The 19,521-nt window shown below is 41.6% G+C and overlaps 1 protein-coding gene across 4 annotated transcripts in view; it reads left to right on the forward strand.

Moving 5' to 3' along the window:
• Positions 1–1,259: 1,259 nt before the first annotated feature.
• The window catches only part of smtnb (smoothelin b), a 76,694-nt gene continuing 58,432 nt past the window's right edge, over positions 1,260–19,521 (forward strand). For all 4 annotated transcript variants that reach the window (XM_065951652.1, XM_065951654.1, XM_065951653.1 and 1 more), the window contains exon 1: positions 1,260–1,673. In XM_065951652.1, coding sequence (XP_065807724.1) covers positions 1,623–1,673 — 51 coding nt within the window. In that variant the 5' untranslated portion in view covers positions 1,260–1,622. The remainder of the gene's footprint in view (positions 1,674–19,521) is intronic.

Here is a 19,521-nt window from a genome sequence, read left to right on the forward strand (position 1 = left end):
ATCTTCTGATTCTTCATTTGAAGTCACGGGCCGCAAAAAATCCCCTCAAGGGCCACAAACTTTGGACACCCCTGCCCAAGATGAATCAAACTTAAACTGTGCAATTAAAAATAATAGACTTATACAAGAAATGTACAACCCGTGCAGGAATACAAATATATGTGAGATTTAAATAAGAACCTATAAACAGTTGAGGAAAAATATCTGTAATTAGACCTGAATATGAAAAATTAAAAAAATAAAAAGAAAGAACGTCGTCATGGAGACGATTTGTGGGCAGTTTGGAATTTAGTTTTGAATGTTTTTTCAAGTGAAACTGCGCGAGCTGAGAAAATTTGAAAGTGCCCAACGATCTTTCTTGATGTTTAAATTAGGTAAATATTGGACCCGATACCGATATTAGATCAGATCCCATCGCTAAAATTTATATTGTCAAGGTAGAAAAAAACCATCTCTTAACCCAGGTGGTTCTGAGACGCCATCTTTCAACCAACCTACAATGCTGTTCTCCCCAAAAGAACTGAAGCCCCAGTCCCACCTGGGAACAAGTGACTCCAACGAGCCACAGATGAGTCAAGGTGAAACTAGGTTAACGACTCTGATGTGTGTCATCTTTGACCCACAGAGGTTTTCTACTGGTGTACCTTTGATTTATTTTCCTTATACATTTGTTTCGGAGTTTTTTCAACCTCAGAAAAGGATGGGTGGCACCAGGGACGCCGCTAGGAACTCTGGGACCCATGAAAACATCACTTTGGGCCCCTACCACTACCAAAATGTCTATAACCGCACCTCCATCACACAAATGACCCAAAAAAACTACTATGCTTTGTTTTACACCCTGAAAAAGGAAGATAAATAATCACTGTAATATTTCCTCATAGTTTAAAAATAATTTAAACTTTGTAACATACACACCTTTCAGACAGCTGAAGCAGGGGGGAGAGGGCCCTTTGAGACAGACTCCACATTTTTTCCAGAAAGGAATTCTGAATGTTTGTTTATCTATTCAGACAATTTTAGTGATCTTATTGCGGCTATAACTTAAAGAAAAAAGCCAAATAAGAAATACATTTTCATTTCAGGCCCATGAAGGGCCCCCCTGGCACTAAACACCCTCCATACTCGGACGCTGTTTTGCGTCTTTCCGCAGAGCGGCGCGCTTTGAATGAGCGCCGGGAGCAGCCGGGAGAAACCGGGAGGGGCGGGGCTTCACCTTTCAGTGGGAATCCTCAGTTCAAAAAGCTGCTAACGTCTCCATGTAGGAGAGACAGTGTGTGGGTCTGTTTGCTGCTTTCACTGCCACTCCAAAAGACGACAAAAGAGAGGACCGCTCACAGGAAGCGGGACGCGGCCCTGTTTGTGTTGAAGAAGATTTAGAAACGAGTTTAAACTTCCAGAGTCTGAACTCAGTTAAAGAAAGAAAGAAAGAAAGAAGAGAGAGAGGAAGAGGAAGGAGAGGAAAGCAGCAACAAGTCGTGCAGGTGGAAGAAGACAAGCACGTTGACCCGGCGAAGCAAAAACACACCGACACACCAACCATCCAGACTTTGTCGTCTCACCTGAGCAGGACCAGGACCAGGACCAGGACCAGGATCAGGATCAGGACCGGACAGGTGAACATGTCTGTGGAGACTTACTCTGCGCTGGATGAGTCCTCTCTCCGAGCCCTCGTGAGTAGATTAAAAATCTCTTATCTGAATAAATGTGATGCCAATAATGTGGGATGTTGCTGCGACCTGCCTGATCTTATTTTAAAATACTGATTCACTTCATTCCACGTCTTTTGCATTCCTCTGAAGCTGCAGATTAAAGTTGTATCGACTGTTTTGAATGAGGAAGAGGTCCTTAAAAGGGAAAGTAACTTGGATGTATCATTAAAGGTGTCATACTGGAATGACACACCGCAGTTGTTTTAGAGGGAGACAATACCAGAACTAGAAGATGCAGATTAACACACTTTGTTTGACTGTTTTTGTCAGTCTGTCCTCTACACACATCAGGTGCTTCCACCTTCACACACCAGTCTACATCCACACTGTAAACCTGGACAAACACTGTTTTGATCATTTATCATTTATTTAAGCTGTTCTTACATCTCTCTTAAATACCTCCTGGACTGTAGACTGTAGAAATATGTGATTCAAATTCAAGTATTGATCATTTAAATTCATTTTCTACTGGAGCATGATGGTGCTCGTTCTGGTAACCTGTAAATAAAAACAGGACATTTTCAGAGGGCCACTGAGCCTGAGGAACATAATATATAATATGCAGATTAGAGGATGTTAAAATGTTATTTTTTAGAGACAGGACAGTGGATAGAGTCCGAAATCGGGGGAGAGAGAGTGTGCAGGAAAGGAGCTTACAGGTCGGATTCAAACCCCGGGGCCAGCCGCTTGGAGGACTTTAGCCTCCTGTACATGGGACGTGCGCAATAACCACTATGACACCAGCGCCCCATAAAATGAATTCTTACTTGCAGATGAAAAATAAAGAAAGTGTGAGTATTGGATTTTCAGTCAGACGAGTTTGAGCCTCTTCAAACTGCATATTTAAAACCAATCAGCTTGTTATTCCATGAAATTATGCACGAGTAAAATCAGTTTGATTATCAATGTTTACGTGTTAAGATGAAGAAAAAACTACTTTTGTTTCACTTAATGATCGATAAACGCCATTCAGTCATCGTCATGTAGATACACCTCAGACATTCCTGTACAACAAAAAAGAGATGATCATGTTTATACAACATGTCTGTGATTCATGTATTTAATGATGAGCTGAAGGAGACATTGTGTCATAAACTCGAGCAGTAAATCAGGATGTAAACACGTCCAAAAAACACGACGTCCTGTTTCAGCGTGCTGTTAGTCACGGCTGGATGGTTTCCTGAGGCAGGTGAGGAATCAGTGTGTCTGACATGAACATGACACCTGGTTCTTACTCCGACACTTTTTACAAGGATGCATGAGTCAGCCTGTCGGTGTTCAGACGTCGTCGTTACACACTCTTCCTCTGAATCACCACAGCTAACACATTACGCAGCAGTCGTGAAACATCTGGATTAATTCATTGTGTGATAATAGTAACTGATTTGAACTCGACTTCCTTTTATAAGTCGTACGTTTCCCTTCTCAGATAAACATTTGGATTAGTGTTCCTGGCGATAAGGAGAACAAGAAAAGGTTGTTTACGTTGGAGCGAGGCAGAGCATCAATGTGATGTTTTCTTGACCTGCTTGAGACCGTTTAAACTGCATAAATACAGCCAGCCTGGTATTATTAGTCTGGAAGTCTGGAAGCTTTCTCAAGATAAATCACCTTTAAGGCAACACTTTGATCCAAAGTCACACTTTAAATCAGCTTGACAGCAGAAAGATGTTGAATCATATTTGTCTGTCAGGCTTCATGATTTCCTTTTCGTAATTTTATCTGTATTTTTGTTTTTTTGGGGGGATCTTTATGCCTTTACTTTAGAGATAGGACAGTGGATAGAGTCAGAAAACACAGAGAGTGGGGAATGACATGCGGGAAAGGAGCCAGATTCAAACCGGGCCGCCCGCCTGGAGGACCATGGCCTCCGTGCACACAAACCTCGACACTAATGGAGCCTTTTGACATTTTTGCATATTCATGTTTATAAAAGGAGATACGAGGATCTTACAATACATGTGTTATGTTTTTGGGGGGCTTTTTGTGCCTTTATTTTAGAGATAGGAGAGAGAGAGTGGGGAACGACATGCGGGAAAAGGAGCCACAGGTCGTACTCGAACCCGCCCACAGGGCACCAACCACCAGGCGACCAGCGGCCCAACTTTCAGTAATTTATACGTTTATTTATAGAGGAAGAAAGCTGGAAGGAAGGATTTATAAAGAGTATCAGGGGAGGGGATTAATGATTGTCACTTCAAAGTGTTGGTAGCAGAACGAGTGATAACATCTTAAGTAGGGCTCTGCAGTTAATTACAGTTTCATCTTCATCTGGACACGAGCCTTTGCAACAAACGCCTCGCAGACGTCTTCATTAATCGCAGGTCTCGCTCGTATCATTATTGCAACATTGAAATTTCACACATTGCATGTTTTTTTCACAATTTCTCAATCTGAACAGACCTCCAGTCCTACAGGTGTGTGACTCACCGACTGTTTATTTCACAAGATGTTCCCTGCGGTGACCTTTTGACCTCCCCTCCCTCAGATTTGTGCGTCCTGTGAGAATGCTCTCATTGTCTGGAGAGTTGCAGTATCATGCAGACGCTGGAATTCATGCGTGTATTTATCACCATGTGGCACTGACTCTCCACACGTTACTGAGACAGGTTTGAAATGCAGAGCCCCCCCCCCCCCCCCCCCTCCTTCAGATGAGACCACCGGCTCTAGGGTTAAACAGATCCCACATTCTCACTGATGATGTTTGAGGTGACTCCAGTGTCACAGTTTTCCGCAGTGAATTTGGTTTCAGTGAACAAAACAAACTTTGATTGAACTCCATGCAGGGTTGTGATTGGGTGTAAAGTCCGCTCCACAGATAAACGAGAACCGTGCTTTTTGTTTTTAACCTTCTTCTGAGGTGTTTTCTACTGAGGCTACGTGGAGAGGATTGTGAATCGAGTTGTTTTTCAGGACGCAAGTTAAGGATGATGGATGTTTGGAGATACCCGGCTTAATGAAACTGCTGGTAAAGCCGGGTGGAGGAGCTCCTTTTTTAAACAGCTCCAGGCCTGTGTTGTGCTTAATGAACTAAACAGTCAGAAGGTCATATGGAGGCCTCGCTAACGCCGCTAATCCCATCTCTGCACTTCTATTCAAAGCCCAGACTGCCTTCATACTGCTCATTTAATCCCCTCAATGGCAACCAAGGAAAAGCATTTTTTTTAATTTCTCCCACCCTCCAAAAACTATTTCAGTATTCACAAAAATAATCAGTTGGCGTCCCACTTTCTTCTGAAGAGGATGTTTGTCGCGGGTCGTCTGTTTAAGAAAAAAAAAAAGAAGCTGCAGAATCCCCTCGGAGAGAGAAGCTACTTCTAGCCGAGTGGCATCCTCCAGTGTTGAAAAAATGAAGCCGATGCAGAAGTGCAAAGAACCGCAGTTCCTCAAGCGTCCACTTGAGGCCGGCTGCAAAATTAGAGCCCATGTTAAAATTATACACACACAAAATTAAAACATGAACGTATAGTCTCAGTGATGTCACCCATCGGTGTCTGATGAAGCGTTTTGAAGCCAAAACAAGTGTGCGCGTTATTGGAGATGATATTTACACCTAACTTTTGATGAATCTAGAAACGGGGAAAGAGGTGGAGCCGAGGCGAGCCTTAAGCCTCCTGACAAACAGCTACAATGGGTCCACCGGTCGGTCTAAATACCAAACCCCTAATTATGCAAATGTATGCAAAACTCCTGCTCTTATTATAATCCAAACCAATGAGTTCTTAAAAAAAAAAAAAGCACCCCTCGTCAGTGTGTAACAATAAAGGAATGAGCTATAGAGACCGAAACTGTTTTTTTAACAAGGCTGTAAACATGTAGGCAGCCTCAAGTGGACACTTGATGAACTGCAGTTTGTGTGCATTTCCTGCATTGGCTTCTTTTTGCAACACATGAAATTTGCAGTTTTTACAGCAGAACTGAAAACACTGTTTTTGGTCTCTATAGGTCATTTCTCTTCTGTTTGCCAGAGGACTTCCCGATTGATGGAAAGTTAGTTTGATTTATTTATTTCGCTGGGCGAGAAACCGATGTTCACTCACAAAAAAATACAGTAAAGTTATTTTCAGTGTGTCACAGACTTTTGATTTATTTTCCATGGTATGTTCCTGCAACCGTGCGCACCATGAGAACGTGTTTAGGCTGAGCACGGGGTACCCTGTTGGCCACTTAGATTAAGTTGGATTTATCTTCTTCAATATGGCGTTTTTCCAGCTTTGGGCTTCATCACGCCTTCTTCAGATATCAGCTGATGATGTCTACGTTCATTTTTTTATACGGCCATTGCTTCCAACCAAACAGCTCCAACAACTATCGCTTAAAAATAGATTTTATCAGCGGGCTGGAGGCTCTGAAGGTGATGATTATCAGCTGTTACTGACCTGAAACTGCAGTGTGTCGAACCTGCTGGACGAGCCAGGTCTACAGGTGTTATTGAGGCACCTGTCTGCTAAGTGTCATCCACACCAAGATCTCCCCTCTAATTATCTGTGAAACCCCTCCCTGCTTTCATGCATCAGGTGTCATCAGTATATGAAACGTCTTATTGTTAGCTTGCTAATGCACAAGTCCGCCTCGATTTGAAACCACCGCCTGGAGACGTTTCCGTCCGTGGCGCCTGCTTGGCTGCTTTCACATGCAGGACGTCTCTCACATAATGATTTGTAACTAGTCTTGTCGGCCCTGTGACTGTCCCCTCTCCCTGGTGAGCTAAAAAGCATTCACACATGTTTAAAATAGGGCAATTTCACTCTGTGGTCCGGCCCCCGTGATCTATGGGACCCCCAGGGCCTTCGTTTTATGGCTCTCTGGACCCTTTGTGCGCTGACAAGAGCTCAACGGTTACAGTCTGAGAGGAAGAATGGGTTTGTTTTGTGTGGCTCTGAGTACAGTCCCAGGTTCTCCTGACCCCCCCGGGGACATGTCCAAATGTCAGCCTCATCATCAGGACCCAATAAATCGGGAAAATTATGCCTGTCGTCTGGGACTATTTCTGATTTATGTGCAGTTAAGAGTCTTTTTATCATTTGTTTTTCTTTTTTACACTTCAAGCTAATGTGAGCAGTGGTCACATTTAAAAATGTCCTTCTTAATATCTTAAGTTAATGGTAAAGTTCTCACAAATGGAGTTAGTTTCAATACCACCTGTTTAAAAACAATCCAGTATTTGTCCATTAGATTACAGATAGTATCAAAAAGTACAGATGCCTTTTTTAATTTAGACAGTGTGCTGGAGGTTGCCTGCAATTTTTTGGAAATTAAAAATAAGAAGTTACCCAATATTGACGTGTGTGATGTCTTTTTTCACCACATTTAATTTAACTGAGGAATATAAAAGGCCCCTAAAAAAGATCATGAGTTTATTCTCTAATTGAAATGTTGATATTGGGCTTCAGCGGTCCAAACATTACCCTACCGTATCGATGTTTTTCCTTCCTCTTGTAGAGACAAATAGAAACATCTGAAACAATAACAGTGTGCTGTGGGAAGTTTAAACTTACATTTTCTCTTATTTTCTGATATTTTGCATTTAAACTGATCGATTGGTAAACAGATTTTCTGCTGAATCTGCTCCTAAGTTCCACATTTAGTTGAATTCTAAGAAGACCGTTTTAAATCGGTGCATCCTGATAGTGTCAAACCCGACCTGAACCTCATCAACAGTCATGAAATCTGTTTTTTCAAAGAGGCTGCAGAGTCTCACATACAAGCTGTTGCATGCAATAGATCTTCCTTTGAATACAGCAGCAACCCCCCCCCATCTCCATGCAGAATGCAACACACACACACACACACACACACACACACACACACACACACACACACACACACACACACACACACACACACACACACACACACACACACACACACACACACACACACATACACAGACCCCAATAAAAGAGTCTGAAGTGTTTTATGCTCCTGACCGTTGATAACACCTGCTGCTTCTGTGTCTCTGCCGGCAGATGTGGAACACTGTTGACTTTGACCTCACTTTGTTCACTTTACGGGATGTTTTTGTGAGCATCTCTGACCCCTAGAGTTCACAAACACTCCTTAAGGCTAAACACAGGGATCACAGTGCACACCTGATTTTTTCTTTTCTTCCTGCTGAGCCTGTCATATTCTCTCAGGTATTCACTCCCTTCACATTTCCACAGAAACATTTATTTCCTGTATGATTGAGTTTCAAAGTGTCTGTGAGCAGGTGATAAAGAAGCAGACGGCCGAGGGTTAATCAGTCACGGTCAGTTTTCCCTTACAAAGTGACACATGAGAAACTGAGTTATCTACACATTTGCATCGACAGAGTTCCAAACAGTTGAGTTACAGCCTGCAGACTTCTGCTTCTTCTGGCAGTGAGTATCCAAATTTACAGCAAGGGAGCGAGAGATAAGAAGTCGCTTGTTTGTTTGATTAAACAGGAAACTTTTGTTACTGGAGGCGGCTATAAATAGTTCACTGTTTTTGGCTCTGAATTGATGAGAAAAGAAAACATGAACTTTCAGATGATGTGCACCACAGTCTATTTTTGGTCTTTGGCCTTTAAGTTTGTTGCTGTGGAACAATAAGTCAAGAGTAAATGGAGCATAATTTAACGTGCATATCAACAAACTTTACTCTACTTCTGCAGTTGAAACTGAGTTCAGTGTGTACCTTCTTCTTATTGAAGAGGATACTTGTTCTGTTTTTGTCATTTTGAACTTTGCTATGATTTATACTTTAGAAACATTAGTAGGCATCTGAATAGGCAAAGAAGTATTTCAATTTTTTTAAAAGGATGTCAGACACTGTTTTGACATTTGAAAGTGTCATAATAAAAAATAGTGTGGTTGTTAAAGACAAACTATAACAAACTTAATGTCAGAGAGATTGATTCTGCTTGTTTCAATGAGGTAATGGGCTTACATTCCCCTTACAGTAAGTTGATCAACAGTTTTAGTTTCAGGGTGTAAACCATATTCATTACTGCTTATGCTGCTTTTTGATAAATAGCGAGAAAATACATTATTAATCTGAATGTCACGATGCATTTGCAAACCTCTTAAGGTTTTTTTTGTGTACCATTCAAAGTGTTGTTTATATTAACCAAATGATATATGTGCATTATTTCTCCTTTGAGCATTTGCGATGTATTTTTGTGATATGAGAAGTTTCGAAATGTTATCATAGATGTTTCACTGCCTTTATTGGTGCATTCCCATGATTTGGCACTAACCCACCACTGACTATCAATAAGCAGAGTACCATAAAACCAGCTGCTGGAGAGTACTCGCAGAGTGCGTGTCGTGATGGTATTTATTGCAGCTTTTTCATTCAAAACTTATTTCTCAGTTGTTGTTTAGTGCTGGGAACTGGGTAACTCCTGATACGGTAGCGATACAATGCGATACGATACGTAATACATGGCCCACAATTGTGATAATATTAAAAAATAATTGAGGTATTGCAAGACAATCATTAATTTGGTGGGGCGCCGGATGGCCTAGCGGTTATGTCACGCGCCCCATGTATGAAAGGCTATAATCTTAGGCTAGGCTAGAATCTGACTTCGGCCCTCGGCCTCTGCTGCATGTCATTCCTAGCTCTCTTCCCAAACATTATCTTCCCTACTAAAACTAAGGTGTCTGTTTCACCTCTTATTTATCCTTAAACTTTTGTCCAACTTTATCCTGTTGTCTTCTTCTTTTAGCCTGCTTTCAATGTCTTCTGTATTTTAATATCTTATATCCAGTTTGGGTCTGATGGAGGCGTGTACATGCGAGGGTTAACTGATTTCAATATCTTATATTTCAATATCTTTAATAACTAATATTCTTCTTCAGTATCATTACTTAGATGTTTGGCTCCAGCTATTTGATAATTGTATCACACAAGTCAGGATGACGATCTATTGCTGTATCAATATTTTGTCCCACACTAAATTAACAGGATATTCCTTTTAATCCAGGTCTTGGTTTGGTGTTGGTAATGCAAGACACAAGTTTAGTTAACTGATTAGTTTCTTATTTCTTCATTGATAAGTATAGCGGAATATCATCTGCATAATGATGGCATTTTATGTTTTACTTGATGATATAAGAAAAGTTTAGGGAAAATAGAATCAGTCCGAGCATTGAACCTTGTGGAACTCCGCTGCTAACTTTGCATGCAAAGGGGATTTATCATTACCATGTACAAACTGAGATAAAATCTGTTATTTTAATGACTGAAAATATTGAAAATATAGACAGTGTGCAGCATTTTCTGTTGTTAAAAATACAAATAATCAAAATATTGGGAGCCTGGGGTATGTAGCTATGGATTTGGTTTGATTTTCATTAATATCATATTGCAGTTTAAAATTCTTGTGTTGTGACAATCCCACTTCATGGAAATGCATTTAACTGAAAATCCTCAAGATGGTAACTTACAAAGGACAGAAGAAAAAGCAGAACCAACTTGTGGTTTCTCAGGGAAGGTGAAATAAATACTGCTTGACAAACAAAGAAGACACCAGCAGCTGCTGTAGAAAACTGACCTCAATTATTTGAGCTGTGCTGTATACACTTAATAAACACAAAGGGATGTAAACCAGGTCAGCTTAGAGATCGACTGCTGTCAGAGCTGCTCCTGTCTGTTTTGTCTGTGGAGTAATTGATCCAGCAGAGAAGGTTTCTGTGACCGATCTCCATCTGTCTGGATCATCATTGTGCCAAATGGAAAAGGTCTGGATAAGGGATTGGAGGTGTGCTTTTTTTATCCTCCATCTGCTTCTCAACCACCAGGCGTCTCTCGCTAGCAAATCCCAGTTTGACTTTTAAATACTGAAGGTGCTCTGAGGGTGTTTTTTTGTGGCTTCAAGCTTCAGTTTAGACTTTTCTCCAGGTGTTTGGGACTCAGAGAAACACAAACCAGATGTGAAAAATCTAATATTTGGCTACTGATTCAGTGGTCTCCATGTCTGATCTGTAATGTCCCGTGTTTTCTAACCTTATCCAAATTGATTTATGACTTTAAAATAGAAACATTTAGACTGATCAAGAGGAAGTTTCAGATGACAGGAAGCCATGTTTCTCCTCGAGGAAGAGACAACCCTTAATGCAGAGATGTCATTAAGAGTCTTTGATGTTAAGCAACCGTTTGCTTTGATTAAAAAAAAACAAAAAAACAGGTTCTCAGCTGTAAGTTACTGTGGCAGGTCTTGTACAGTTGCAGCTTTACATTTTGACTCCCAAGGCGTGGCTCTGTTTGTAGATAAAATAGCATACAGGAAACAACATGCAGCACTCTGCAGGATCAGAAAAGCTCTGGGTTCTGTGCCAACTCACATATTAAGTTTAAGCAGTAGAGTAAAAGTTGAATACGTCCCATTTCACCAGCTTAGGGATAAATGTATTTTTATCTGGCAAATAAAATGGTAGGAAGAAAAAGAGAAAGACTGTACATGCACAGTTAAGTTAAGCTTTGGTTATAATTATATTAGGCCAGTTAATTGGACTTCTAGGACCGAGGGAGAAACTGTTTATTGCCGAAAGTATGTCTGCTATGGTGGCAATATGTTCCCCTTTCAGCTACTTACTGATGGACCTTTGACCTTTTTATGTCACATAATCAACAAACAAACTAGCAAACTGGTTGAATGTCGAAAGGTGTAAAGACATTGTGGACAACTTTACAGCTCTCTACATTTTATACACACTTTTGGTACTAAATGAGATGCATGCCATGTTGCTTTCTTTCCGACTTTCCTCTGGTTGAACTTTCTAACAGGTTAGCAAAGGGCAAAGTTGTGGTTGTATGTCGAACAGTGAGAGCATGGAGAACTGTGGTTCATGTTTTACTTGTGGTACAGATGCAATGCATGCTATGATATCTGAAGCATGCACAGAACATGTAGTCCAGTTTGGGTCTGATGGAGGCGTGTACATGCGAGGGTTAACTGATTTCCATCTGCATTATGTAGCTGTGTTAGTCTGACTTGGTGAAATTTGGACATAGTATCATTTCAGCTGCACTGACATGTTTTCATGCATTTTAAAAGTCCTGTTTTAGTCGGACTAACACCATGAATTGGTCTTTTCTAACTGCATGTAAACATGGATTTTTGGCTTTTCCCAAACCAACTCCCTCAGGAGGAAAGCATTTCCTGAGATCCAGTAGTAATTGTCCAGCGGATGTTGATGTTTTGCTCTCCAGCCCACTGATGCTAACAGCTGATCTGTTAAGAGTTAGTTTGGCTTTGTCTGTCTCTCACTGTGCGACTTTAAACCCCCCTCGTTACACTGGTGGATAATTTGTTGGATTTTGGGGAGTCAGCATGGCCGGCTCTCACGGATCTATCAGAACAACAGTATTTGTACCTCACTCCTGTGGGACGTCCCCTCTCTGCCCCTCTGGCATTTACCTCATTAAACCAAAAGAGACAGTCACGCAGGGCTCCAGTGTGAGCGCTGATGTCCCATATTTGGAGAAGAGTCAGTGTGCTCCGACTCCTGTCGTGACCCGGGTCTGCTCACTGAAGTTCAAGATCCAACCCAGTCTCTCCTATCGCTTTATCTGTGAAAATTCCTTCTTCCCATATCGTTCACACAGTATCAGATCTCCTTCTTATCAGGGAAGCCCTTTGCTTTAGTGCATCCTTCAGCTTTTTTTTATCCAGAAGTTCTCAACATTTGTTCTTTTTATATTTTTTTGTGAGAGCAACCCAGGTCAGTTAGTAAATATGTATTGGATGTAGCTATAGGGAATGTTTGCAGGCAAAAGATCCAGCGCTCAAACTTTCTCGTTCTATAATTAAATGAATACTGCACAGATTTGACACATCTTTCTGCATGTCATCAGGTCATTAACCTTAAAAACAAAAAACAGTGTAATTATATAATGTGAAAAATATGTGCGCAATAAGAGATGTAGAAAACATTTATATTTCCATTTCATTGTACAGTGTTCCCCTTTGTATTATATCTCTGCTTTAATACAGTGTATAGCTTCTGTACAGTTTATTTTAATTTACTTAGCTGTTACTACAACTTATTTATTTTATTTTATTTGTACTTTTGTACTCTTTTTTTCTTATAATGCTGTTCTATTTTATATATAATTTAAACTTTTTTTGTAGAAGCTGACTCAGGGAGAAATGCACAAAAATTCCAATGTACCTGTACTGTCCTGTACCTGTGCAGATGGCAATAAACATCTATTCTATTCTATTCTGTCACCGGCCTGTCTGCTTGAAGCTTCATCAGCTGCTACATTACTACAATGCTGCCTAAGTTACATTGTGGATAATGTTCATGCCAGTTTAGTGCAACGTGTGGCGGAATGAAAGAGACATGATGACTGATTTTGAATCAACTCCCCAATCGTCCCACTATCGTATCGTCCGACTTCATCCTTTCTGTCTTCTTCTTCTTCTCTTTTTCATCCTGTAGAATAATGAGACATCTCTTTAACAGTGTTGTCTGATATAAAACCCTTTTGATGAGAATACCTACTTCATGTGGGGCAGGGTTCTCCCGACCAGGCTGTAACTGACCTGGATCCCTCTCTGCGACCTGTGACAAACTGTCCCCTCTCAAACTGTCCCCTCTCAAACTGTCCCCTCTCAAACTGTCCCCCCTGACAGGACGAATTGTTTGGAAGCAGAGAGCCGAAATGGGCCAAAACGTCTCACGAAGGTGGTGGATGAAGCCCCGGAGAGAAAAGCTCGACTTTCTGTCGACGACTACTTTGAGTAAATTCTCATCTTACCAAGTGTACGGACTCATTATAAAGTCAAAAAATATCTCGTTACACTTATTAAGAGCCAAGTTCACCTCACAAGCCCACGTACACAACTTATTTCAATAAAAAACAAGGCGTGATTTAACCGTAATAAGTAAGAAAAGCTGCAACAAAATCTATTTTTTAAAGTTTCTTGAAATGTTACGTCTAATCTCAAGAAGTTTGAGCACTTTACCTGCTGCACTGACGTGTATTTTTACTCATTACAAGAAAATTCAGGCCGTGCTTTTGCTTGTTCTAGCAGCCGTTTATCTGGATTTGTCAGGTGAACGTTTCTTATTTCAAGTGGGATGAGATATTTTTGATTAGTACCTGGACAATTACACTCAGTAAGATTTGAGTTGTTTCAGTGTATAACGTAGAGATGGTATACGTGCAACCATGCTGCAAGATTTTCACTCACTTTGAAGTCCTTCATCAGAGGTGAACGGTCAACTTTTCTACAGATAAGATCAGAGCGTTGACCACGTGCCGCACATTAATCAAGTCTGCACTGATGAATCGTTCTTCTGCACTAATGTCAGACTCTGTGATGAGCTCATATCTGTCTGCATCATTACAGCCCTATAGATCATTCTTGATGTCTGTACCACCCCCCTCCCCCACCCCCCCAGACCCCCCCAGACCCACATGCATTCCTCAAAGCGCCCATTCTTTATGCCTGCTACCTCAAGTGTAAAAAGGGACACTGTTTTGTTTTCCCAGGTCTGTTCTGGGCCTCCGTCCTACCAGCATCCAATAAATAAAGTCTCCCACACGTGTAGCACTCTCACAATGTGGGCAGTTATCGCCCCCCCACCCACCCACCCCGTCTTGTTTATTTCATCTCTTTATTTTACCCCACATAATGCAGGCTCAGTGTTCACAGCAGCACAATGAGTGCAGCCTTGAATCTGGTTCGTTTCTTTGTTAATTTTTTCAGCCGAGAGGTGACTGAAACTCCTGAACAGGGAGTCCCATGCCTTGCAGGGCTCTCGTGTATCCGGATTGTGTTCCCTTTGTTCAGTATGTGTGTGTGTTGGGGTTGTCATGACACCAGGAAAATTATAAGATGGCAATACCTGTGTCGATACGTCGGCAACAAAACTAGAAGTCTGAGACACCACAAGTTAAGAAATGTCGGGCAAACTCCTGCACACTGTATAAATTAGTGTCCCCTCCTCTGCTCTCTGTCTGTTTGTAAGAGAGAGAAACGTAACTTTGACAACATTTTGGTACACAAAAAGGACTTCAGGAACGTCAGTATTAGTAGATCTGTTCATTTTAATCAACAACCGCTGCTTTTTTTTCTTTAGCTGCATATTTCGGGTAAAAACATGGCTGAAAATCTGTAGTTTTTTTTATAAAGGTTGCCAATGTTTCCAATTTATTTGAGCAATTTTTTTGATGGATTTATTCCTCTCCTATACAAAGCGGCTTATAACAACGTTAAATTGAAGGTACTTTTGGATGCTAAATTGAGATAGCTTCGTTTAAAAACACATGATATTCAAAAGTATCTAAAGTTGTGGCAACCTTAAATATGTGAATATGAGTGGCAGCCTGCTGTACGCACACTTTGTTATCTGTAGGCGTTTAGACATTGATTTATTAGCTTCCACCTCAGATTGGAGTTCTGTCATAAAGTGAAGATAAGAAGGACATTTAAAGCTCCTGTGAGGAGTTTTTAGCTGGTTGTGAAACGGACTGAGATCAGTATAAACGCCTATTTTATAGAAACTGTTGTCGCAGCGTCTGCGTCAGACGAAGTGAGTCACTGCATGCTGCCCAAAGAGACTCTCTTTTATTCATTCTTGAGTGGTGATACATGTGGGAGTTATAAGAAATCAGGATGAGGTTTTTGTTTTAAAAAACAAACTGAAATAATAAATAAAACAAAGAGATTCCTCTCGTCAACAGGGGGCGCCACAATCACAACAAATGAAAAAAATCTTGACAGGAGCTTTAAGTGAGAAAAATATTCTTGAACTTTCTCACCCTTTAAGTCTTTCTCTCTGTTTGTTTGTGTCTGCCTCAATGACTGAACGCAGTCCAGTTTCCTCGGTGGCAGCTGGTAATCCACTCCCAGCTCGTCTCCCGGGATTGTCCCGTACGTCCTTATAAGGACAAACTCACTTGTGGGTTTGACACGAGTGAGTTTAAAAGCACTGATCCGATCTGCTGCCTGGCTGCACTCTAACCTCAGCCTGCTCTGGAAATTATTACTCTGCCCTCATTTCATACAGAAACACACAAAGTCCCCCACACACACACACACACACCTGCACCTGCACGTGGACTGTCACACTCAAACACACACAGTTCTTCCAGAAAGCATACACACTCCTTTGTGTGTGTGTGTGTGTGTGTTGTGTGAGGGAATTTGTTGTGCACGTCATAGTTCACAAAGTACAAAAACAGCCGAGCACATGCTCACCCACTGGGGGTCAAAAGGTCGGGACTCTGCCTGAGGGGTCGCTGTGCTTCCAGACAGCACGGGGGGGGGGTGAAGGTGCACATGGTCCCCACATCGACCTCTGATGTTTGACACACACACACATAATGTACAGGAGTGAGTACGATCATGTGATGACGAGGGGCGGGACTAAATATCAAACTTCAGTGTGATACAATTAGAGACTCACTGGTGCTGTATATCAATATATTATCAAACCATTGACCTCATACAGATGGTCCAGCCAGTTTGACTCACTGTTACCTTTTCATGACTCCTCAGGGGGGGCGGTGCTTATGACATAACGAAGGGTGATGGGTGAATAGAAGTTAAAATAAATGGGAAGAAGACGGTGTATCCAGGATATAACCTTCTAGTGGGACTTTTATGTACATTTATATGTAGTATATCATTAATCAGTTATTGTGATGAATCATTATAATAATAATTTATACTTTATTAATCCTGCGAGGGGAAATTCGTTTTTTACACACTCATTTGCTGAAGTACACACACACACATGGACATGCACTAATGCATTTGTGTGTTTTCCTTCTTATTTCTGAGAAAGTGAAGACTGAATTGTCAGATTTGTTTTGTTGGCATGATATTTATTCATTGATTGTAATTTGGACAGAACCATCCAGACATTTATTGTTTTCTTTGTGAGTAGGGGGGGGGGGGTCAGGCAAAACAAGATGTATTCTTCTCCCTGCTCCTTTCCGTACTCATGAGGTCTCAGAGTGACGGGGGGGGGCTGCCCACAGCGAGCGCTCCAGAGCAGTTTTTTGGGGTTCGGTGCCTTGCTCAAGGGCACCTCGGCAGAGCTCAGGAAGTGGACTGGCACCTCTCCAGCTAACCAGACCAACTTCCAGACTTGGTCCTCGCCGGGACTTGAATCGGCGACCCTCCGATTCCCAACCCAAGTCCCCTACAGACTGAGATACTGCTGCCCATTGTTTGTAATTTATCAAGTATGGAAAAACGGCTGTATGTAAGGTTGCTACCATGGAGGTCATGCTGTATGGTATCTGGTTTTGCATTATCGTATCATCTTGTGTCTTGCCATATGGCATTGGGAGTAACCCTGTGAACCCCGTTGGCTCGACGTCGCTTGAGGAAAAACAAGAATATCTAAAGTGAAAGACTGAGCTCAGATACCAAAACTGTTTCCCCTGCTTTCAAAAGATGCTCTAATTAAAGGAGTGGAGAATTAAAGGGGAGAATTAGCACTTTTATGAACATGTACAATGTGTTCTCTGTATTTACCCAGCATGTCATTTAGCAGTGGGTTTTAATCCTGTGTCAGTGCTGCACCCACAAATCGTGTGTGTTAATCTCTGCAACCCAGCTAATAGCAGCTCTGTGAGTATTTTTACTACCTGTGTGACCTTGACTTGTTGCCGTGTTTGACCACTTCTGAGACGGTTTCCATTCGCAGCACAATAAGTGAAGTGACCTCATGAACTTGAAGCACACACACACACACACACACACACACAAGTGTTTCATTCATGTGCAGCACATGAGCTCAGAGGGTGTTCCTGTCCTCAGGAGTGTGTCAGCAGCTGCTCGGGATTACTGCTTAAACCATGAACTCTCTCTAATTGGCTGTGATTGATTGAGCTGCTTCAGCCGGAGCTCTTCTGGATAGGTTTGAGGTTTTGACTCCTTAGAAAGCCGGTGCCTCGAAAAGGAAGTGACTCAAAGAAACCGAGCCTCAGCGAGCCTGTTCGTGATGCATTAAAGCTTTTTTTTTGTGTCTCCTCACCGCAACATGATTCCTGCTGAATGAGGCGATTATATCTTGTGTTATGTTCTTTTTTTTTGAGTGACTAAGTTGAATAAAAAAGAACATCAATCTGTGAGCAGCTGGATTAGTTTCTACAGGATTTTCTTTTCTTTCTTCGCCCTGTCAGCGAGCTCATGGTGGATAAATGTTCGACCTCATAAAAACAAAAAGAGTACGATCCTGACCTGCTCTTTTTGTTCACTTGTTTTGAATTGTAGCTTCGCAAATAAAAATGGATTATTTGAAGAATTCCTCATCCATCAAATTCTGTTTAGATCAACTCAAGCTGCTTCTAACTCTTTTCACTAGTTTGTTATTTTCCACTCAGACTGTGAGAATACATCCAGTTACAAACAGCCTCAACATAAAAGCTTAAACTGTCATCGTAGAGCTCAACATTGATTGTGCACCTATTTTTTTTTTTTTTTTTTGGGCAAATCTTGTTTGGGAAGTAAATTTCCTCATTCATATCCTCCATTGACATTTTTAAAAGTTCTCATATTAAGAGATTGAAACGTGGAACCAGGACAACCAGCTACCCCAACAGTCTCGACTAAACAACATTTGATTAGGCACAAAAAAATTTGAAAACAGAGAAAAAGTTAAAAGTGTTTATTCTGTTAATACAAGTGTTGTAATATATCTTGTAGTTTGTGTTGTGTGAATAAATAAATTACATTCACTGCGTCAGAACACGGCTATTAGCACGATTCAGAACTGTCCGTTGGCGTACAGCGCTGGGTAGCGAGAAGCATTTCCATGGTAACAGAGAGCTCCACCAATCAGAGAAGTTGAATGATCTTGTGTAGTGTAGTTCTTTTTCCTGATATCGTGAATAAACCATGTTTTTCTTAAATTGAGGTTGATATCATATGAGCGTCGTTTCACACACAAAGGTGGCTCGTAGTAAGTCGACCATGGATGATTGTGACATTATGGCTAATAATCCACTATGGAGAGAATGCAGGGGATTTTTACTTAAGGACTTATACTGTTGAGCTCTGTAGTGTTGGACACAGTTACTTTGTCTGCGAGCTTCTCGTTTGTTCTTTTACATCAGGTCCTCTCCCTGAGATTCTCCTCTCCCGTCTAACGGGGAAAGTCTCCTGCTGTGAGCTGCAATGTGTGAACACACAAAGCAGGAACATTTCAGGGGGAGCCTATCCTGACACTTTCTAGAGTTCTTCCAGAGTGCATGTGTTTACAAAGTGCTCGTGTCTGAGTCAGGTAGCTGCTGTCACACCTGTCTGCCTCTACAGGTCCAGACTGTCACATGACATCACCCCCCCCCCCCCCCCCCCCCTCCCCCCCCATACCTCAACCGCCGCCATTAAAGGTGCTGACAGCTCTGTGACGTCTCCATGACTGCATCATTTTCAGTCAGACATATTGGTGTGTGTGTGTGTGTGTGTGTGTGTGTGTGTGTGTGTGTGTGTGTGTGTGTGTTATTCCTGACTCATGTCTTTCTGCAGCAGGAGGAAAAAGTGAATGAAAAGCCTTCTGTCAGTCAGTTTAACGGTCGCTCTCTGGCTCACACTTGTTGTTTGGAGACACGGTGACAGTTGGTAACCACTTGGCTTGTAAATGACCTCTGGGGTCGGTCACTGTTTAACTGGATCTGAATGACTGGAGGTTTTGTCAAAAGGACTTTGCACCATGCGGCGTGCGTTTCCGTCTCTGCTGCTTTAACGGTCGTTCTGTTTTGTTTGGCGGGCGCCCGAAAGTTTAAGGTGTGTTTCATTTGCTTCGGTTTACGCCCACTCATTAACATCCAGTGCTGGAAAGTTATCAGTCAAGGAGGTTTTTTAGTTTCC

The sequence above is a fragment of the Labrus bergylta genome, chromosome 2 (genome assembly GCF_963930695.1).
Source record: "Labrus bergylta chromosome 2, fLabBer1.1, whole genome shotgun sequence".
NCBI lineage: Eukaryota > Metazoa > Chordata > Actinopteri > Labriformes > Labridae > Labrus > Labrus bergylta.